The 13246-nt window shown below is 36.1% G+C and overlaps 1 protein-coding gene across 2 annotated transcripts in view; it reads right to left on the reverse strand.

The window, feature by feature from the left end:
- Positions 1-2137: 2137 nt before the first annotated feature.
- Positions 2138-13246, reverse strand: part of adk (adenosine kinase) — a 97021-nt gene continuing 85912 nt past the window's right edge. Inside the window, exons 7-11 of one of the 2 annotated variants that reach the window (XM_018095394.2) lie at positions 11620-11790; positions 9914-9949; positions 8309-8423; positions 5682-5768; positions 2138-4433 (exon numbers count right to left, since the gene is read on the reverse strand). In XM_018095394.2, the coding sequence (XP_017950883.1) occupies positions 4309-4433; positions 5682-5768; positions 8309-8423; positions 9914-9949; positions 11620-11790 (534 nt within the window). In that variant the 3' untranslated portion in view covers positions 2138-4308. 2 annotated transcript variants of the gene reach the window in all.

Raw genomic sequence — 13246 nt, forward strand, 5'->3', positions numbered from 1 at the left:
CGAACCCCACACAGGCACGTGGAGAATATACAAACCAAACTCCTCACATATAGTGCCCTGGCTGGGATTAAACCCAAGATCCCTGCTCTGTAAGGCAGAAGTGCTACTTACTGAGCCACTGTGTTAAGTTAATTAACTCAATAATTCATTTTTATTATGGCGATGCCCTCTCTTTTGTCCTGCTGTTTTGGGTTAATACACACTCAACTAGACAGTTGTTCTGTTTGTATTTGTGCCTTACACACACCAATCAATTCAATAATAATAAATATGGCTAAAGGATTATGTACTTGATGGAGGTTGTCAATGATATATTCTCTGCTTGGATTAGGGTTCTCATTGGGGTGCGCAGGATTCTGTATTGAGACCACTTTTATTCAACATGTTTATTAATGAGGTGGGGAGGGCATTGTAAGTAATGTATTTACTGATGACACAATACTATGCAGGCTAATTAAGTCTATCCAAAATGTGGAATCCTTGCAGGGGGGATACTCTTGGTGGTTAAGTGGCAGATGAGATTCAATATTGATAAATGTAAACATGTGCATTTGGCATTTAAAAATATACAGGTATGGGATTAGTTATCCAGAAAGCTCCAAATTACAAGGTGGTCATCTTCCTGAGAGACCATTTTAATAAAATAATTAATGTTTTTAAAAATGATTTCCCTTTTCTCTGTAATAATAAAACAATACCTTGTACTTGATCCCAACTAAGATATAATTAATCCTTACTGGTGGCAAAACAATCCTATTGGTTTTATTTAATGCTTAAATTATTTTTTTAGTATGCAAGGTTTGGTGACCCAAATAAGGGAAAGATTCTTCTTCTATCTGAAAATTTTCAGGTCCTGAGCATTCCTGTAAAAGCCATTTATACCCTTAAGGCTAATGCCACATGGGCGTATACTTGGCAAGCCGAAAAACGCTTCCAGAAAATATGCCCTGCTGTAAATTTAGCCTACCTTGTGCCTGCACCCGAATTAATGAAATACGCTCAGGAGCAGGCATATGTAGCCGATATCCGCCAAAAAACGCGAGATTGGCAATTTACATTGCCATTGGGCAAGCATTTGGAGGAGAACTGTCGCCTGAGGTAAACAGGATTTATCATGATACCCTCTTGAGTACGGAAGGAATCCTTTTCTCCCTCAGAGGCAAGCTGAAGAAGCCTTGAAAGGGGTTTTCTCTGCCATTACAGTTACATGCAAGGTGAAATAAAAACAGTTTAGTTCCAGATAAAACCTGATGCAAGGAGTGCAGGCAAATTAATAAAGATCCTTCATTTCAGTCTTCATTTCTGAAATGCCTTCAGTTTGTGCCCTGACTACTTCAGAGAGCTGCACTCGGATTGGAGCAGACAGAAGCAGAAATGCCCAGGGTGCAGCTGTTTACAACAGTACCAGAGCTTGCAGGAATGAAAAGAACTTTTCACCACTGCCAATTAAAGTACCAGCAACAGTTAGTAAGGACGTTTTTGGGTGCCAGCCAGGTTTGGGAAGGCTTAGCCTGCAGTAATGTGTGGGTTGACAAACTCAGTCTGACCGTAACACTAACCAGCTCACTCACACCCCGACCTGGAGAGCAATCAATTTATAGACCCATGCCCAATTCAGACTTTATTGAAGGGGCGAAGAAGGTGCAAGTCTATAAATACAGAGTACTGGATTAAGACGGTGAAGCATAGTAAAGTCGTGGGCAGATGGCAGAGTTAGGCTTGAACTTGCCTGTGACCTGTGAAGCATGAGTGAATGTCGGCCCCAACAATAATATAAACAAGACTGAACATCCTCTCAATTATAATTAAACTCTGCATTTGTGTGTTTCGCTATGAAAGGGAAGAAAGTAATATACTGAAAAGCAATGCATCACAGGGATAGTTTGCATGCACAGGACACATTTACACAACGTGTCCATATGACTATAGGATGCTATTGTATCTAATTGTAATAAAATCACAGAACTTCATGGTTCTGTGATTTAATATGTTTCATGTGTAAATGGAGGGATGCACTATATTCTATAATGGTAAAATGGTAAAGTAAATATCTAACTACGGTCTCACACAGGCAAATAAGTGCAGATAAGTGTCCCTTACATAAGAATGCAAGAAAAAAAAAAGCCAATAACAGAAATAAAATGGGTTAATTTCATTTATTGGTCAGTATCAAATCACATGTAATTATTACAGTAAAATTGCTTTGTTGAAAAATAATTAAAACAAGACAGAACATCCTCCCAATTATAATTAAACTCTGCATTTGTGTGTTTTGCTATGAAAGGGAAGTAATACACTGAAAAGCACTGAAAATGCATCACAAGGCTAGTTTGCCTGCACAGGACACATTTACACAAATCTTAATAAACCTAGACCTTGTTTTTGGAACAGTTTTTGCAATTTGCCACTTATCCATAAGCTACTGTGCATTGTGCAAGAGATTTGACACATATGAAAGCATAACACCCAAGTTTCAAGGAAATATTTTTCTGTTGATCCCTGTACTGTGACCATGGGCCTTATGTTGGGTAACCAAAAGATGATACAGAGCTCAAAAGTATAAATAGGCACAATACTAGTTTACCTCATAATATAAATATATGTACATTTGAGCATTATAGAATATATGCCAAAAGCACTGACCATGAGTTTATTTATATGTTCAGCAGTAGTATGCATCTATAGCTGAAGTATGTATCTAAAACAAACTTTAAATAACTGAAGCTTATACTACCTGTGTTTGATAAGGTAAAACCACCAATATGCTACAACTGTAAAAAGATTTGTTTAACATACCACTAGATATTTATACTGCTTATAGTCTAGAAAAAAAAAAAAAAGTACTCAAATACATGTAAACCCATATACAAGTTATAGCCAATACTGATAACTGCCGGGGTGCATCCGCAGTAGCTCGACATCCTTGCTAAACTTAAAAATAATGAATATGTTTGTCTGTTTAAATAGTTAAAACATAAGCCTGACATATACAGAAATGATTGTCCTAGTCTCTGTGTAAGGAACTATTGTTTTAACAAATGAACTGTGCATTCTTATTTCTGGTTTTGGTCAGTATTAAGCCAAGAATTATCTATTATATCCTCATTTTGTATTTTGACCTCATCTTATATGAATACATTAGCTGAACATTCTCTGGAGAATATATGAATATATATATTATGTTAAAGGGATGGTTCACTTTTAAATTAACTATTAGTATGATACAGACATTCACATTCTAAGACTAGCTGCAACTGGTTTTCATGTTTTTATTTTTTGTGGTTTTTAAATTATATTGCTTTTTGTTCAGCAGCTCTCCAGTTTGAAATTTCAGCAACCATGGGGCTGCTAGGGTCCTGTGTACCCTAGCAACCAGGCAGTGATTTAAATGAGATATTGAAATATGAACAGGAGAGGGTCTGAGTAAAAAGATAAGTAATAAAAGGTAGCAACAAAAAACCGTAGCTTCACAAAGCAATAGATCTTTGGTTGCAGGGGTCAGCGACCCCCATCTGACAGCTGGAAAGAAGTAGAAGATGACAATTAATTCAAAAACTACTGAAAATAAAAAATGAAGACCAATTAAAAAATTGGTAATAGGCCATTCCATAACATACTAAAAATGACTGAAAGGTGAAAAACTCTTTAACACATATGTAGTTGTATGGTTTCCTTCAAAATCTAGAAAGTGAGGAAGAAATGTGTAAATTCATTGTCTATGCTGCTTTGGTATTACAATTTTCTGGGAACAAAAATTTTACACGATTTTAAACAATTTAACATGTCTGTAATTAACGGTTTACTTGGCAGTAAAGGTTCCAATGAGAAATTTTAAATCTGGTAGGGTCAAACATAAATCAATTATCTAGATGTTAGTTTCTCCTCCAGAACAGGACCACTCATTCAGCCCCATGTGAGACTCCAGCGACAACAATGCAATCTGCCCGTCACTGTGTACAGAGGTCAGATTTCAACCTGAGATTTTATGTGGCAGTATGGGGCCAAATGAAAAGTTTTGCCACAGGTGGAGAAACCGCTTCATGGGACATTAGCCTTTAAGTACCGCATTCCCTTTTCTTAAAGAAATAATAAAAAAAAAAAAATCAAATAATGGCCTTTATACTGAAAAACCATTGTCATAGAAGAGGTAGTGAGAGATACAAAGGGAAGGTATATCCTTTTTTTGTTGATGACAGGAGCACAGATAACTGTTCCTTTAATATTTTTGAGCATAGTGGTAGAGCAAAGAAGATGTGAAAATGTGGGACCTGCCAGTTTTACTGTATTTGCAAAGTTTCTACCAGCACATTATTTGAAATCAGGTTTCTCTGGGAAAGTGCACCCCGCTCGTCTGATTACCACATTGGCAGAGTAATGACCAGCTCGAACACATTCTTCTAGAGGTTGATCAGATACCAGTTGAGAGAGAAAACCTATAATTTAAAATAAAAACTTTTAAAAAAATGTATTTTACAACACATATATATTGGATAAGGGTCAGATTAGCACAATTTGACTTTCATTTATGCTCCATGAAATGTACTGAACTTTAACAGGTCATTTCTAATTATTTATAATGAAACCCCAATTTTTACAAGATAAATTTAAACTTAAAGTAAGCCAACTACACACAAGGATTTTGCTACAGCTGGCTCTTAAGCAGGACATTTCAAATTCTACCACACAGAAGCTACTCTAATTTGATTTGCGGTATCAGTGTGTTGGTTGCAGCCAGGAAAAAAAGTTAGGCTAAATAATTTACAAAAAAGAAAAGAAAATTGCACCGTTTTTACACATTTTTAAAAATCCCATCACAGTTGTGTCGGTGAAAGTTCAATTTTATTTTATTTTTTATGCCTTTGTGTCAATATTGCACTAGTAACACATTTATAGTGGTTGCTGGGGCAAGCTCACCAACACTGTACATGCTGACACACTGATTCCCTAAAGAAGTGGGGTGGAAGCCAGGAGCAGCCAGCATCTTCTTTGATACTTTTACCACTTCTACTGAAAAAAAAAAAAGGGGGAGGCATAACTTTCTGATGGAAAGTGTAACTATATAGTGAGTCAAAAGGGAGACAAGAGACTTATCTGCGTTTTTGTTCCCATAGTTGTGAGCGAACCTACATCAGAGAAAGCAATCTTAGCCATACATTTTTGAACAACAGAACATTATCCAGCCAACTATCACTGCAAGAATTCTACAATCTACATTCTATTCTACAAGAATTCATAGCGGAGATTGCTTTCTCTGATGTAGAACTGTACCACTGCTCACACAACTCATGCAATTAAAGTCTCCTGGGGCAGAAAGTCTACTCCAAAACAGAAATCCTCAGTCCCTTTTTGTTCGGCTGGTACCACACTGGGCTGAATGGAGTTTGGTGTGAAACTGCATGTACAACATCAGAAAATGTGCCTTGTGTGGCACTGGCCTAAGTCGCTGTCGGAAACAGCCAGCTCAAACAAAGCTGTCACTTCTCGCTGCTCTATTTCTCCGAATCTTGGAAACCTCCCTAGAGGGGTTGCACACATGCGCTGTTTCTCCGTGTCTCCATAGAGGAGTTGTGTCCATGCGCGAGAATCCAAAATAAAAATTATATTTACACACATATATATATATATATATATATATAATATATATATAATATATAAGAATTCAATGTAAATGGATCACTAACCTCCCACAAAAGCATCTCCTGCTCCATTGGTATCAACTATTTTGCTCTGGTCTATTTCTATTACTGGGAAAGCAACAACGTCATTATCTGTAGGGGGAAATAAAAATAAACAACTGTAAGCTTTAGATCCTTTAAAATGCATTTTTTTTAAATTATAAATATATGTCTGCATCAGTATATATATATATATATATATATATATATATATATATATATATATATATATATATATATATATATATATATATATATATATATATATATATATATATATATATATATATAATGGAGAGAGAGAGAGAGAGAAATATTATATATATATTTTAAAAAAATGATTCCTTTAGCTACAAATTGAATCCAGCAAATATGATCTGATTTTAAAAAAAATTAAGAAGTTCTGAACTTGAACATGCAAACAAAGGTTTAGATTTGGATTTGGATCCCTTTTGTGATGGAAACCAATATTAGTCTAATCTACTAGTCAGTAGTAGTTAATTTAGCAAGCAGGTAGAGCCCCTACCAATGACCTTTTGCAGTCCAAAACAGTCTGCAGTTATAGCAACAAAAGACTTACAGACTTAATTACAGATATGGTTATTGGAAAACGGATGCTAACACTGGTCTTCAACATCCTGTTGGGGCCCCGGAACTGCTATGGGCAGGTAAAGATTGGCAGCTAGAAGTATTAGCACTGTGCACCCCCCTACAAAGACAAATGCGCTGAAGCAATTGAAAGGAAATCCACCCTGAAGGGAGAACATGGGAATGCACATACCCCCAGGCCAAACAGCCAGAGAGCATTCCTTGGGACCAGAGTGATAATAGGTAGAAAGGATGACAGTGTGGTTGTGTACAGTCACAAACATATTTTCATACACTACATGCTTCACTGTTGCAGCCCTCACTCTCCTGCCATTCCAGGGCTAAGGGTACATGCGGTGTGATATTTCAATATTTTGAGCATTTTGCTATTTTTCATCAAACTAAAGCATCAAGTAAAAAGTTCAATTTTAACAGTTGTATGCATTTATACCAAGCAATTCTCAGCAATTACCAGCTTATACGCATCCAACCTACAGTCATAACTAGTATTTTATAAAACAAATTTCAGAAAAGCAGCTATGACATTTGAATGTTGTTAAGAAGAAGAATGTGTGAGGATTATTGTCTGCACAAGGTGCAGCTTGCAGAGTTGTTGCCATATGCATGTTTGAGCAAAGGTCCGCATAAGCTCATGCATTGTAGGCATTAAATGTATGGACACACACATTAGTCATTAAAGGAGAATGCAAATCAAAATTTAAAAATCATACTGCCCAATAGTCCTCCTATTGTTTAGTAAAAACCCCACACTTTTGGCTCACCTAATCAAATATTTACTCAGTCACACTTACTTCACATTTTCTAGAACAGGCAGCCATCTCTAAAAAGGTATTCTCCCTTCCTTTCCCTCCTTGCTTCATACTGCACATGTGTTTCATTCCCCCCCTCCTCCCCTGGCAGATCCACTTCTGATTGGCTGGTGGGCATGTGTAGCTCAGAACAGGAGACAAGATCAAGTTACACACATGCTCAGAGAATAGGAAGGCTGCCGCTGGCAGCCTACAGGAAGGGAAGAGAGATTTCAGTGATGTCACTGTGGTCTTCACACTGCTGTAGGCTGCCAGCACCATATCTCAGAGAAGCTAGCAGGGATCTGGGAATTTAGATATGCAGTAAGTACTTAAAAAGAATGCCTTTAGACTTACTTTTAATTTATATTAACCTTTCATTGTCCTTTAAGTCTTTTTTAATATAAAGAAATGCATTATTTTGCACAGTAGGCTACTTCAATGCATGTTTTTTTTTTTTTTTACAACAACATTTGTGAGAGCTACTATGTTTGTTTTTCTGCTGAGTTATCTACAGTTCCAATAAATCTGTGCACCTTAAACAGTGGTAGAATGCTTGGTATTTAGAATACAGCACCAATAGTTTTGTTATAAAAAGAAATGGAATACAAAATATTATGTTAGGTGGCTGAAAAAAAGCACACAAAAAACAGGTTAGTGTGCTCATACTCTCCACCACCACAGAGCAGCAGCAGGCTTACTCCTGCTACAGATCCACAAAAAACACACAAAAGAATTCATTATGTACCTTAACCCAAATAAAAATTTATATATATTATATATATATATATATATATATATATATATATATATATATATATATATATATATATATATATATATATATATATATATATTATATATTATATATATATATATATATATAATATATATATATATAAAATGTGTTTACTTCTTTGCTTTTCCTTCTAATGTAACTACTACTTATCTAAAAGTAAATGTTGTTTGTAAACAACTAGATGTTTATATTTTCAGCACAAGTTTTACAAATATTTTTTAAATCTAAAACATTTTAGACATTTTATTCATTGATATACTGACATCTAGACTACCCCTCTTAAAAAGCCAATTTATCCAGCTACATAATCGGGCATTCTAACTCAAACTGTTTCTTTTCTAATTACTGCTATTCATATGGCTTTGTAGTCTGTACATTTGGTATTTTTATTATACTAGGGTATAAATCTCACACAAAATAGGATAACAAAAACATACCTGTAGCCACAATGGTATCATCCTGCCCTTGGGTAAAAATAACAATTCTTGGTCTTTTTGAGTTCACCTTTTGTAAAGCCTGTGCCTTCTTGGCTATTTCTTTAATATCTTCAGTCTGCAAGCAATTAGATATTTGGTGATATGCAACGGAAATCAATGTGGCATGCACTCTAATTCTGCATGCATGTTGGTGGCATTTTGTAATTTTCGCAGAAACTATCTTACGAGGCAAGTGTTGGATGGTACTCATGCCTTCAAAAGAACCATCTATTGCTATAAAACATTCCACATGACAGATAATAAAAGTTTTTAGAAATACTTTAAATACAATGGCAATAGCAGTTCCCTATCTAAAAGCCCTTTGTAATTGTCTAAATCAGAGGTGCCCAAAAAGCAGCCCATAATTGGCCACAAACTACTCGTGTCAAGTTCAACCCTTCCAAATGATACCAAGCGTTATATATACTATTCAAAAAAACCAGCAGCAAAGGGAAATTTGTAAGAATCAATTGTATTTATCTAAAGCCAACTTGACATTTGACCTTTACATGCTTACATAAATACATTGCTTTGATGAAGCCATATTCATATGTCGGGAGTTAAACAGTGCAACCAGATCCACAGTACTGTGACAGAATTTAAAACCCCGCAACTTCCTGGCACCAAAAAATGGTTGCCTAGCAACCACAGGAAGTTTACATAGCAAAGCATGTCACTTGTGGCAGCTGTTTATTCAGACATGCAAGCAGTGCAGCAAGACAAAATGTGCACAGTTGGAAAAAGGAACAACAGGAATTACAGGCTAAAATCATAAAGAGAAGAAAAAGATGCCACACAGAGAAAGCCTCATCAAGCAGAATGCAGAGGTAGAGATACCCTTGCATTCTTCTGCATTGCTTAAGTTGTTTTTCAGTCCAGGCACCCAGGTAAAACTGTTTATGGTGTACACTTTACGTCTGTGTCTCTATAGTTTTTATTGCAGGCAAAATAATTCTATTCTAATGTTTTTTTTCTTGTTTCTGTACAATATATACATGTCAATTTTCTGCACAGCTTGGCATAATTCGATATATTTTGAAACTGGAAACTATGCATTTGGACTAATCAGAACCTATATCAAAGGACATATAATGTTTGATGGACACTTTGAATTAGGTACTTCTCCACTCAGGATTGTGGATTCACACCAATTAGCAACATTGGGGCGGGTCTTTGGATTTATTTTGGTATCACATTCCTTTTTTGTATACACTTGAGAAAGGGCTCAAAAAGATTAGAAAAGATTAAAACAAAATAAAAATATATAATTGAAAAAAGTAAATCTGTGGTGTAACAGTTTTTAAAAGAAATTCTGTGAAAGTGCACTGCCCCTTTAAATCATATTTCTAGCTGAACCCAAACAGTAATTGCTTTCATACTTACATCACACTTTACATTTCTAAATCTTTCCCTGCCATCAGCCTCTATAAGGTATATTGTCAAGAACCACTTTAACATGGATATCATTATTAAACACTTCCTGGCTGCCTTGGATTTTTCAACCAAGCAGTTAGCAGACGCCACCAAAATGTGCAATTTACGTAGACTGGCAAATGTTCTACTTACCTCGAACCCTTGCTCCCGAGCAAATGTAGCAGCTTCCTGTAGGAGGAAAAAACAGCACCTTTACATAAAATTTTATTTGTAATTTATTTTTTTAGCATAACTATACAGGTTTTTCTCTGGAGTTTTGTTAGGGCAGCTTCTTAATTTGTAGTTATATATAGTTATCTCTCACTTGTTGCACGCTTTAATGTCTTCAGCATGGTAAACACAAATTGCTATCTTATAATTGCTAGCAAATGACTGGTGTGCTGGTGTATATATGTGTGTTTACATATATCTCAGGCTCAATTGATAGGGGCCATGGAACATCACACAGGGAAGGGGATTTAGCATGCTAGGCTTTCCTGGTTCCTCTGAGGCTCCTTTGTTTAAATGGGAAAGTAAAACAAAGAAAAGGATTGGATTGTGTATGTGCAAGCCAGTTCCCTCTGGATATAATGGGCTATAAGAAGGGATGTGTAGCAGGTAGGGTTGCCAACCTTTTCTAGAAAAATATATTGGTCTTCCTATATTTTTAACTATTTCATTAAGCATCATTTTTAGTAGCCATGCTGGTAAAATACCAGCCATGTGGCAACCCTAGTGGCAGGAGTGTTTTTAGGAACGTTGCAGCTTGGGCATTTGGCCACACACACCACCAATTCCCAAAAAATGAATTAGGTCATAGCAAGTTCAGGTCATGTGTAGGTTTAAGTGCAAATGATATAGCAACAAACAAAAGGACATATTTCAGAAATTTAAAACTTGATTTGGTTATACTTTACAACAGAGTATTTTAGGTTAAAAAAGACACATTTCCATTGAGTCTAACGGCTAGTTAATCCAGAGGAAGGAAAAAATCCCCAAGCTGGTACAACCCCTAACTGCACTCAGAGGAGGATCTGAATCAGTACCCAGACTAGATGGATTATTGCATACAAGAAATGCAAGATTGGGCAACACTGAGGTTTTTTTTTTTATCTGTATCTTGTATATACAAAGCTCCAACATATTCCGCTGTACTGTACAATAAATAAGTGAATACATATAACTTACTGATTTGCAAACAAAACAGGTACGTTTTACTTTATCCCAAATATCAGCTATTAGCACTTCTATTTGCATATATTTTACTGTGTACAACAACCACCATATAAGCAATAGGACTTTTATATAGTATATATTATGTGGTGTGTCCCCTCTGCTGCCAGCAACAACTCATTCAACCATAGATAAGCAAACTGTGATTTAATCATGACTACATAAATGATAACCTGCTCACATTGAGGACCATGCGTTCCCCTTATTATCCAGCAGAATACATCACAGCTGGTTACAACCTTGCTTGAAGGAAGAGATTCAGAGGTAGCTGAATGGCAATTGTCAGCGATATTGGATAATTATGAAAAAGCATACCCCACAGCTGTTAGAGAAACTGAAACGCGTATATTTTTTGCCATAGGTAGTTAATAGAGGACAGTTGGACTGTCATTGTCTGATATATGCTACTGCATCATTACAAAAAGCAATATCAGAACAAGAACCATACGTGGCCATGGTTGGAGCAAATAGTTGTTTTACGACAGCTCTAGGGCTGTTTTAGTTGCTAAATCTAAGGCTGGAGTGAGTTGTTGCTGGCAGGTGGTGGACCCCACCAAAGCAAACAAGAGCTACTGCTGTGATGGAGATGGTTAGAAACCCTGATTACAATTTAAGATGTTTCTCACCGTTTCGTTCCCAAAAAGAATATCCACATAAGGCATGACTTTCATTAGTGGGTCTTTGTAGAACTGGCTGATGAATGGGGCAGATAAATTCATACAAAAGACCTTGTTCTGTTCAGAAGACTGAGTGGCCACTTTAAGGATCGATTCAGGAGAGACTGTAAGGAAAAAACCCTGGAAAATAGAATAAAATAAAAAATCTCCCTTCATATTCAAAGGATCACGAGCAGAGCAGGGCAGTGACACAAAAATATATAACACCATGTCAGAAACATGCATTTTACACAAAAAAAAAAAAAAAAGACAAAGATCGATGTAGAAATCAAGGTTTTGTGTCTCATATACAGTTGAGCTCCAAACATCTCCGGACACGACATGCTGCTAAAACCAGGTCTTTATTGTTCCATCTAAAAACTAGACGCCTGACATGTTTCGTGCGCGAACGCACTTACTCATAGGCATTTGCCTATGAGTAAGTGCGTTCGCGCACGAAACATGTCAGGCGTCTAGTTTTTAGATGGAACAATAAAGACCTGGTTTTAGCAGCATGTCGTGTCCGGAGATGTTTGGAGCTCAACTGTATATGATATAACTTCTCCCTTCAGCTACGGGTTCGGGGCCCTGAGCACCCGGACCAACTGTGGACTCTGGTGAGCTTTTTCTGATTCTGCATTAATTACAAATTTCCATTGGGGCCCCCTAGAGTTTTTTCACAACTGCGCTAGGTCTGGGGTGTTCACACCCAGACCTTTATATTTATTTGGTACGGGTTTTGATTTGTTTGGGGCTTCAATTTGTCATTCGTTTACATTTACTTTGTTATAAATACTATTTAGAGTAGAGGCTTTATTATAAGGTTTTGTGTCTCAAGTATTTAAAATAATGCAGATTTTTCCTATGCATTTAAATTCCAAAGATCAAAGAAAATGGAGGAGAAAGTTGTTAAAACCTCTGGTGTATGTATATTATAAAAGTGTATAGAATTATCAAATTATTTACCATTAAACAACAGATAGAATATTACTGAAGGCAGCTGATTCAGATGCTGGAATAAAAAATAGGACTTTGAAATTTTTTTATAAATGTCTAGTCAAATAGAACGTCTGGTCAAACTAATATGTCCAGGTCTTTTAATCAACGATATACGACTATTTTGTTTTGTTAAGTAGTATGAAGTAAACCTTTTTTTCTCTACCTTTAAAATTACTTTAACCCCTAAAATAAAAAACCATAGGACCCTAAAGTCATACATCATTTTTCTCCTGCCAGTACCTTTCAGCTCTTCTATTTTACCAATCAGGCTTTTTGCATTTGTAAACATACATTTAAAGAACAAGTAAACTTTTTTTTTTTTTAATCCAGATTTAGTTTCCCTATTACAAGGAGCTGAACTGTATCTCTTTTAGTGGTTTTCTTACAAAACTTTGCACACTGGCAGTGCACTCCAGGTCAGCATAAAAAGCCTTAACAGTTAATATTAAAATCGGTCAACCTTTATTTGCACATCTAAAAACACACAGCTTGAGGTCTCACACATTTCATGACAATACACTTCCTCAGAGATGGGGGCGGGGCTTCTCTCCATTTCTTACACAAAGGAAATATATACCCATAACCCCGCCCATAAAAT

The sequence above is a fragment of the Xenopus tropicalis genome, chromosome 7, assembly GCF_000004195.4.
Source record: "Xenopus tropicalis strain Nigerian chromosome 7, UCB_Xtro_10.0, whole genome shotgun sequence".
In the NCBI taxonomy this organism is placed as follows: Eukaryota; Metazoa; Chordata; class Amphibia; order Anura; family Pipidae; genus Xenopus; species Xenopus tropicalis.